Consider the following 10,331-nt stretch of genomic DNA (forward strand, 5'->3'; position numbering starts at 1 on the left):
ACAGCGACACCGGTGCCAGATCTGCTGCTGCTGGGCCCCCAGGCAGAGTGATACCGAAGGCACTACGAGCAGGAAAACAACAACTGGTGAAAAACCTGTACCTGATTGGCTCATACGCTCCTGGTGCTGCATTGATGTCGTAAAGCCGAAGGGCAAACACTCACTCAGGTAGCAGGATGGGCAGGGCCCTTGGCCCTTAGGCAGTATGATGTGACCACTGTGCCAGGAGCGGGCAAATTTCCTGGGCGTAAATCAAGGTTAGTAGTATGGGGTAGGGCAGGGATGGGTGGAAACATTCGCCCACACACCCTCTCATGGGAGACAGTCGTTTATGGCGTAACAAATGTTGTTACTTTCATTTTGATTTCACCTGCATGTAATGCTGGTGGACTAACCGCCTTTAGGTACGGCTAGATAGGGTTTTGAAATCACGAGCCGGTAGTGTTACACCTTATACCAAAAATAACAGCCATAAAATACACCCCCCACACACACACACACCTTAACTCCCCAACTCGTCTCTACTCCTCCTGTTCTCTTCCTCTCTCTTTTTTAAAAAAGGTTCTCCTAAAACAAATGTAGCACTTTAAATATTCCTGAAGCGCCCCCTGGTCGAGCTTCACTGATGCCCTCCGTGCCCCTAGGCTGGCATCTGCACAGTTTCCCTATGATGTCACCCCCACCCCAGTCTTGCCACCATGGAAGGGAAGCGCTAAAACGTATGTGATGGAGTGCCGAGAAGGGCTCTAATACCGGTTTTGTCTGGCTAGAATGCAGTTGTTCCGCCGCATCTTTCAACACCAGTGACCTAATGTTATAAGAGAGGGAAACATTCTAGCTGACATTTTAGGAGCTTTTTTGAGAGTGACGTGCAGATTTTGTGAAAAAAAATCAAATGGGAGGCTAAGAGCAGAAGGCGGTGTACGAGAAGGATAATTGTCAAGAAGAGAGTGAAATTGGAACATAGCAAACGAAAAAGAATATGAAAAGGGCTATAAACAGTGCTTTAAATGGAAAAATAGAAGTGCAGGTACTCTCTATCAGAGTACCTGCTGGTTTCTGAGAAGTGCCGGTACTCTCCAATTAAAAGTATTACGTTTTTCTTGAGATGTGCCGGTACTCTCCCTCTCAAAATAAAAAAGTGCCGGTACTCAGTACCGGACAGTACCGGCCCATTTAAAGCACTGGCTATAAATACAATACAGGATCAGCCATGCCATAGTAGACAGCAGAACTGATCACACAGTTCCCAGGAAAGACTGACAGAGCAAAGACGGCTGTTGAATTTCAGCTGTTTCAGATTCAGTTGTGAGACAACAGAACTATACCTTTTCTTTGTGGCCCGTTTTCCTGGGCAGGCTGCATTTCCTACCCTTTTAGGTCGCTTCTCAGTTTAGTACCTTCATGTGTGTTAAAAACGCGGTAGTAGTCACTTGAACTAAGGCTGTCTTCCCCTGGAAGGTCACTTCCTCTGAGTCACTTCCCCCAAAGGGTCACTTCCCTCGTTAACCAATCCATTTGTGGGTCACTTCCTCCGTGGGTCATTTCACTTAAAGGTCCTATTTCTCAGTGAGTCATCAATCTCTAAGGGTCACCACTCATCGGTCCTTTGTTGATTCACTTCCCTAGGTGGTTCACTTTCCCATGGATCTATCTCTTCTTTGGTGCACAGTGGCAAAGCCAACTTAAATATGCTCCCAGAAAGAATAGTCTAAGTTCATTCGGCACTTACAAGGTCGGTGCCCGTAGACGTTATGTTACACACGGGTCCAGTGGTCTTCGACCTAGGGAAGGCTTACGCCAAAACAACACTCAGTCAAGTGCCCCCCAGAGGACCCAGGCATGTATTTATGCCGCCATTCCGGTGGGTCGTTTCCCTTGTGAGTCATTGACTTCCTTCCTTGGCTGAGGTCAAGAGTGGTTGAGAGGTCAGGGAGTCTGTGGTGAGCACATGGGAATCTAAACAGTAAACTCAGCCCATCTGGGACTCTCTCGTCCCTCCAATCCCGCCTCAGACTACCAGTGCCCACTGCCCTTGAATTGCACCTCATTAAACATCCGGCATCACTTCTTGGCCCATGCCGAGGGTGCAAGAAAAAAAGGTATTGGAGGGGTTGCATAGGTGTGGTGAGGGGCTTAAGCCTGGCACTGGGCGGAAACACTTCTAGTTCACAAAAAGCAGGTCGATTGGAACTTGCCAGGAGGGGCCAGGTGAGAAGAGTGAGAAGGGAGTGGGGTGCGCGGCAGGTGACGACAACAAAAGCGGAGCCAGGCAGGTGAGGAGCCGAACGGAGCCAGGCAGGTGGGGAGAAGAGGCTGGAAAAGGGGAGGAGGAGGGCGGAGCGGTGCAGGTTCAGAGGCAGCAGGCAGGTGATAGAAAAGGAGTTCGCTCTGCGATGACAAGAGGCAGCTGCGGAGGCGAGAGTTGTGAGGACGGCGAGAAAAGTACGTATGAAAAGAAATACAAAAGTTGAAGAGAGGAGGAAAATAATTTTAGGCGGGAAAGCGAGAAGGCGGACATCAAATATCAGGAGGCATAGTGAAAGATGAGCAGTCAGTTAGAGGGACTAGTGGAAAGAAATACTGGTGTGGATAAACACGAGGAACGTGGCCATACAAAGCACGGGAGCACAGCCAAGCATGCATAATGGTGGGTAATTACGGCTTTATGCAGGGGTCACATTCTCGACCACTTCCGGAAAAATAACATTGCACCACCCGCCCCCCGGAAGGGAGGCGGGTGTCGGGGCCCTATGTGCACGCGCCCCCACGCCTGGCATTCCGGTGCTCCGTGCGGGGCCCTTCTATTACATGTAGCGCATTCGGACTACTACACGGTTTTACTGAGGCGCAAAGATGTTTTGCGTTGGAAAGGTGCAGTTTTCAGATCATAAAACTGCTTTGCACCCTCTGCGTCAAGAGGGCATTGTTGAGGCGCGGACATCCATAGGTTTTGATGCAAAGCCCATTCTACTAAAGTATCCAGACTGGGTTTTGTGGCAAAAGCTAATTTGTACTTTAAACTGGTATAAAGTAGGGAATATATGTTCATAAAAAAAAGGCACATTGGGTCCCACAGCACATATCCAGAGTGTAGGAAACTTCTGAGTTTGTTCAGGCAGAATGTGTACCGGAAGGGTATGCCTCTAGTGCAGAGGTCTCCAGACTTTTTAATGCCGCGCCCCCCCTGTTGAAAAATAAAAATCATTGGGCCCCCCTTAGAATTTTTCACAATTGTTTTATAAAAATCGCAATGTTTAAATATGTCTAAACCTATTTAAACATTGCAGTTAAGTACTGTGTCTGGCGCCCCCCCTGGGATCACTTGAGGCCCCCCTACGGGGGCCCGCCCCCCAGTTTGAAGACCTCTGCTCTAGTGCCAATTCTAGGCTGGACTGCGCCCACTCACCCCTGCAGCCGAGCAAGGGGAGCAGTCGCTCTTTGTGCAGCAGGCTTCTTTCCCTGCCAGTGTAAGGCACACCAGTAGAAAACGATACAGCTCTGCACTGCTTTTTCTGCCTTGCACTACGCGGCGCAACTATTTTGGATGCTCCACTGTGTTGTGTGAAAAGTAAATCGTGGCCCACTTGGTTGGGATTTCCGTGCATGCTGTGCACATCGTGATGTGGTCCTTAGGATACTGGAGTTGGAAGTTGCACATTGTTATGTGTCCTGGGAATTTCTCTGCACGAGTGCACGGCAGTGATATCTGTTGGAGTTTAGTGCGTGTAGTGAACAGTGGCGGTGTGTTCCGTGGACTGTACTTCTGTTTTCAAAAGTATAGTGAAGACCTGTGGCCTGCAGTGACAGCAGCAGGAAGCACACCCACCGCCTCTCTCTTTATGAGTCACCCATTGGCTTCCTCCTCTGGTTTCTGGGTTACTCTCTTTGCTGCTGGGCATGCGAACGTGCAGCCGCATGCCCGGGCGTTGGGCAGGGCCTCGGAGCACGTGGCAGGCTCCTGCTCCAAAAATATCTGTTGCCTCGGGCTACTCATCTTCACTGATGGGCAACAAGTGCTCATGAGTCGTGTGCTCCTCACCCTACCCCACCTGACTGGGCTGTGCGTCGAAAGGCACCGGTGCAGTGCTTACTGCCTGGCAGGGCACAAAACCACACCGCACCAGTGATAGGTACAACCAAGGCTTACTGCTTGGCAGGGGCAGGTACCCACACCATACCAGTGATAGGTCGGTATATCCAACTTAAAGACATGCACTAACCTGCACATGTGGCCAATCTTCTTCATGGCAGGGGCTTCACACATGAATGGCCAGTAATCAACCTCACACAGTAGCAGAAGCCGTGCGTAACCCATGCAGTTGCCAGGCCTTGTTTGCTGCCCTCCTACACAAGGAAGAGCTCCAGCTGGCCAGCCGCTGGGCACTGTGCAGTTACATGAGCAGTCCAGTGCCAGCGCACGGCTGTGCATTGGCCTTTTCCAGGCCCAGGAATCCCCTCGGCATTGTCTTTGCACCTTCTTGAGGGCTTTCATTTTGCTGGGTCTTTTGTTTCTGATGAGAGCCCTATGCGCTTAAGTACAACATTTCTGCTAACATTCATTTTTGTTGTGCCACATGAAAGGTTCCACCAAAGTGAACATTCGCTCTTTGTTTGAGACGCAGCACTTCGCAGATTAAAGTGTCTGCTGTAAATCGCAAACCTACATATGTCACTTCTCTACATATGAATAATGGAACTTGGGAGCTGTTAAAAGCAACATATTTTAAAAGTAAGTCTCTCTCCACAAACACCGTGACAGCTCGTCTTTGGAAACCAACACCTTTGGAAAATCTGCTTTTTTTTACCACCTGCATTTTAGCTGAAATAGGAAAAAATCTGTACTAGCATTGGCAAAACCCATTTAAAACGTGACTCTGAAAACACTCACGCACATCAACTAACCCAAATGCGCTTTCAAATGAACAATTTCCTTATATTTGTACCACAAACACTGACTGTAAAACGTCACCGATTGTATTTCTGGCACCGGAGGGAAGCTGAGAATGTGCCTCTAATTCGTCCCCTTTGCCAGTGTTTACTACAGAAATTCCTGGCCGACAAGGAACAGTTTACGCTTTGCGGTTCAAAGCTGCAAGCGCCACACCAACCTTCAAAGCGTTGTTTGCAGCCCTGGGGTCACACGTACAAAACCTGCACTGACACAACCCCATTCTGTCCCTGCTGGCAGGAGGATTTGCAGGTAACATCATGGGTGTCACTTTACGCCCTCCAGCGTCCTCACAAAAACCCATCTACAGTATTCTCACATCCACCAATTAAGTTGTGAATTATTAGAGAGACACACTGTAGAATTCCTTAATGACAGTCTACCTGCATCTGTTATGCCAACAGCTTTTGTGTAGCTAACATCTGGTACTAGAAGGCCCTGTCACGCTGTACCACCGTCCCTTTACAGTTTCTCTTCCAGACATCATCTACAGCATCCTTACCTATGCCACACAGAGGCAGTCCCTGTGAGTTCCCCATTGGTTCTCACTACACTATTCCATATATTGTCCAATAAGATCCTAACATCCTGGTAGGTGTCACACACATCATCTCTTGCAGATAATCCACATTTATTGCCTATAATATATTATATTTCACAGACATCATTTAGGGTGGCAGCTAGACACAGTTTGCAATTTATATAAGAAAAAAACATAGTTAAAAGATAAAACGAGTTCATGGTCTGGCTTGAAGGTGCAACACCGCTGTAACTTGCCAGGTATGGCATGTTTTGCATGCAACACCCTCCATAACTTATGCCACCTTGCTCTTGGTGGGCCAGTCTTTTTTTCCTTTGCCATTTTGAAATGGGTGCTCATGGTTGCCAGCATTCGCCTACTTGTTGTATTTCTTATGCCCAAGCTTTACAGAGACTTGAACTGTAGTGTTTTACATGCTTTGCGTGCGATATCCATGTGAAGGACTGCCTGTTGTACTGCTTTGAGGCAATGCCTATTATACTTATTAACACACAGTGATTCCACTATGTGCTTACATGATCTTCCTCTGTTTCACTTCACAGCTGTGTATGAAGGAGTCAGGAGACACACTGAGAGACCAAATGCAGTGCATGATGAGGACCCTCCATGACCTGAAGCGGGTGCAGGGACGTCACACGCATCTGGATCCTCAGGAGGAGTTGTGTGCCCAGGCACTCTCACGGGAGCAGCGGACCCACAACCGGGTGTCTGACGTGTCCGAAGCCGACTCGGCCTGTTGCTTGGAGATGGCCGTGGATGAAGAAGAGGAGACCAGCCAGTCCACAATGACCTCTCCCAGCAGCGAGCGGAGCCTGGAGTGTGATTCCGGCTACTCTGAAGTGTCTAGCAGCATCCTGAGGGAAGAGGATTCTGTCCCAGTACTGCGCAGGTACCCCCTGGCTAACCAAAAAGCACACAAACTGTCTTCAGGGGGGTTCCTGCGCAGCCGCCACTCTCAGAACCCTGACAGAAAGGTTCGACCTAAGTCTACCTCTGACGTTTGCCTTGAACAGTGGCGGTTCTTGGATACCACTGAGGCAGAGGACTGGACTGTTGCTCTCTTGTCCCAGAGTCGTAACCGCCAACCCCTGGTCCTGGGGGACAACTGCTTTGCTGATCTGGTGCAGAACTGGATGGACTTGCCAGAAATGTGCGAGGACAGTGGTCGGCTAAAGCCGCAGGAGCAGAGTCGTTGGCTAGGCAAACCCCACGATTTTCTCCTCAGCGTTTCTGGGAACGTCAGGCGGAAGTTGGCCAACATGGCCCGCACAGACCGCAGCAAGAATGCTGAGGTCAAACGGCGGGAGCCCAGGGACGTTGGACGGGATCAGGTTGCGTCCAAGAGGTTCTCTTGCCCAGTTAACTTCAATTACAAGCCCAAGTCCCCATATTTCCACCAATCACACTCCAACATCACAGAACTGTCTACGGACTTTAACAGGTTTGCTGTCATGATGAACAGCAGGAGTCGTCAACCAATCATCTGCAATGACATTGTGGGCTACCTATAAAAGTATAGGGAGTGTCCACAGAACCATTGAACTGGTCTCAATTTCACTCGAGTGCATCAGGCATGACTGCCTCTTCTCACTGTGTTATCGGTGGGAGGTGGATGGAACCTGGACAGTTCCGGCATCTTGGAAGGAATAACGTCGATGCCATCTGTGAAATGGGAGATCCGTCATGAAGGAGGAAAGAGGAGTTGCCTCGAGATGTCAGTGAAATGGGATGCACTTTCTGTTACTGCCACCAGGGTAAAGGCATCAACCATGCGAATTTAACTTTGACACATTATAGTGTTCATCCGTACATACACTGCCAAACTAAAGAGGACTTCCTTTGAAGGCTTTGCCTGTATATTTGCTGCCTATATATATATATAAATATATATATTTTTTATCGTTTTGTAAGTTAAAAATAAATGTTTTTTTCAGTATTGAAGTGAAAAATCTCTTTCTATTGGCTCTTCAGAGACGGGAGTGTGGCCAAGCTGTGTTTTTGGCGCTCTTGATGTGCAATCCTTTCTGCTTTGCTTCACAGAACCCAGAGAGCCTGTTGCGTGCTTTACAAGTCAGTTGAAGGGTTAATGCTAGGTTAAATTTGAGTTGAAATTACCCTTATTCAGCAATTACTTTTTATTTATTTTGTTTGCTTCTGTTTTTATTTCGTCTTTATTTCTTTGGCCGAGCCTATGTACTGCCCCCAGTTTCTTTGACACTCCTGGCCCGTTACAGGTGGTACAGGGCCTAGAGCACACAAGTCACCTTTTAAACCTAGTGCAAGGCCAGGGGAACCCAATGCCCATTACAGACACTGCAGCACCAGCGGAGACCAGTGGCCCAATGTGGGTAGTGCAGAGCTGGAGAAGACAGGCGGCCGGGTCCATCATAGCTAGAGCAGGACTAGTGTGCCGTTATAAACAGTGAAGGACCAGAGGAGATTAGCCGCCCATTAGAGATAGGGCAACGCCACAGAGGACCAGTGGTCCAGTGTAGATAATAAGGCATGAGAGATGGCCAGTGGCCCATTATCGATAGTACAGGACCAGTGGTCCTTTATAGATAATGTATGGCTGGGGGTGACAAGTGGCCTGTTAGGGATAGTGCAAGACCAGAGGAGGCAAAAGGTTCATTATCGATAGTGCAGCACCAGAAGAGACCAGTGGCTCATTAAAGATAAAGAAGGACTAGGGTCGATAGGAGGCCCTTTATGGGCAGTACAAGGCTAGAGGAGGCCAGTGGTCTGTGATAGCACAGACCTGGAGAAGACCTGTCGTCCACTATAGATAGTTCAGGACAGGAGGACACCAGTGGTCCATCATAGATAGTGTATGACTGCAGTAGACCAGGACCTATTATAGATAGTGCAGCACCAGAGGAGATCAGTGGCCCATTAAAGATGGTGCAGCACCAAAGGATGCCAGTGGTCCTTTATAGATGGTGAAGGACCACAGTAGACAGGTGGCCCTTTCACCATACTGCAAGGCCAGATGAGGCCAATAGTGCTTTATAGCTAGGACAGGATGGCACAAGTGGTCCATTATATATAGTTTATGGCTGGAGTTGAGAGTAGACCAGGGTCCATTATAGATAATAGAGGGCTGCCTATGGGTAGGGCAAGGCCAGAGAAACGCAGTGGTTCTGAAAAGATAGTGTAGGGCTGGAGAAGACCTGTGGTCTATTAAGGCACCAGAGGAGACAAGGTGCCATACCAATAACTCATTTTACTGAATTGCACAGGCACAGAAGGAAGTCATATGCCAATTTTCAACGAATTCCATCTTGTTGGTTGCATGCAGTAACTCAAAACTCCAATAGGTAGTGAATGCGCTTCAGACTGCACTGCTCGGGAACACTGTGTGGTGGTTCCTGTGCTATGTATCTGATAAGCGCCAGCCAGAGCTCCAGCACTAACCTAGGGAGTTACCGAGCTAGTGCAGATCTTGTACATGCCCTAATGTCTTCAGAAACGGGCACACAGCTGTATCGTGCGGGTGCAGAACATGTTCATGGTGCAGGCCCAAGTGATACATAGAGATCGTGCCTGGTCATGCAAGAGCAGCAGCCCATTATATAAAGTGCGTGACTGCAGAATGTAGCCCATTTTAGATTAGGACCAGACAAGTCCCAGCTGTCCATTGAAGATAGTCCATTGCACACCATGCAGGACCAGCTCAGAGTATTGGCCCACTGACAAAATGATTAATACAAGCCCTGCCTAACGATTTATCACTGTTGGACCAAATAAAAGAATGTTGCTGGTGCACTGAGACAGTGTTACACTAGCTCAAGTACAAACCCAGGGCCAGCCTCATCAGTGCCTTAGTAGAGATGACTGATGGTGAATCAGGTAAAGCAATATGCATAATGTACTCCCTGAATATCAAAATCACAATATCAATGGAACGCAATATCGAAAATAAAATATTGACAGGTAAAGCAGTCTAGATTTTCTATCGCTAACTCAACCTAACAACATTTATGTACCAACCTATATGGACATCTTCAAGGTTCGTAGATGTTGAGTTAGGAGCAGTAAAACTTCACTTCCCCACAAGCACCCGCCTTTCGATATTTTGTCCCTCAATATTATTTTTTCAATCGTCTTATACCACAATATTGTTGGTGTCGATATTCAGTTGTAAAACCATCCTGTTAGTTTTAAGTAACACTTCTGGAACGTGCCATGGTTCCTGTGTTTGAGATAGGAGCTACTTACATGTACATTCATTGATTTTTTTTTCATACTTTCTCACTCCCCAGAATTGAATAGATTCCTAGACTTTAACGGCGCTGTGATTCACGAGTCATACCCTATCATGATTCATAGGATGTCTAGTCAATCACACCCACAATCCTGCCTCTACAGAGCAACATTTCATTTTATCTGTGCATAAGGCTTCTTTCCAGAAAGTTATGGCCACAATCCCTTCTGATGAACAGTAGAAGGTAGATCAGCCGGATTGATGATTGCTGCCCATTCTTGTTGCCCCCATTACGAGAAAGCTCTACCCTCTTGCAGTGCCCTTGGCATACGTACAGTAGACTGTCTAGGTTCCCCATTGATTCATGCTGCACTCGCCCCACCCGCTGTGGTTTGAGAAGATCACACTTGCGTTTTACCGGCACAGACCATGAGTAAGTTTAAAAGGATATGGTCTGATTAAAGAGGTTACAGCAGCTTGTGATGACAGTCAACAAAAACGTAGCTAATTGTTGTAGTATAATGAGCCTCCCCCGCCTGTGGTTATTAGAGCATCACTTGTCTGGTATCATTCCAGAGTGAGACCTTGGATAGCCTCACTTGCGGGAAATCCTGTGTCTGAATCTCAAAACTTCC

General features: G+C 47.9%; 1 protein-coding gene across 4 annotated transcripts in view; it reads left to right on the forward strand.

The window, feature by feature from the left end:
- INKA1 (inka box actin regulator 1) overlaps positions 1-7,428 on the forward strand; it is a 45,000-nt gene extending 37,572 nt beyond the window's left edge. For 3 of the 4 annotated variants that reach the window (XM_069206841.1, XM_069206840.1, XM_069206842.1), the window contains exon 2: positions 6,035-7,428. In XM_069206841.1, the coding sequence (XP_069062942.1) occupies positions 6,035-7,003 (969 nt within the window). In that variant the 3' untranslated portion in view covers positions 7,004-7,428. Of the gene's footprint in view, positions 1-2,364; positions 2,446-6,034 lie in introns of those variants that run through there. The other variant, XM_069206843.1, reaches the window with a different exon arrangement.
- Positions 7,429-10,331: the final 2,903 nt, after the last annotated feature.

Source organism: Pleurodeles waltl, chromosome 9, assembly GCF_031143425.1.
Source record: "Pleurodeles waltl isolate 20211129_DDA chromosome 9, aPleWal1.hap1.20221129, whole genome shotgun sequence".
NCBI lineage: Eukaryota > Metazoa > Chordata > Amphibia > Caudata > Salamandridae > Pleurodeles > Pleurodeles waltl.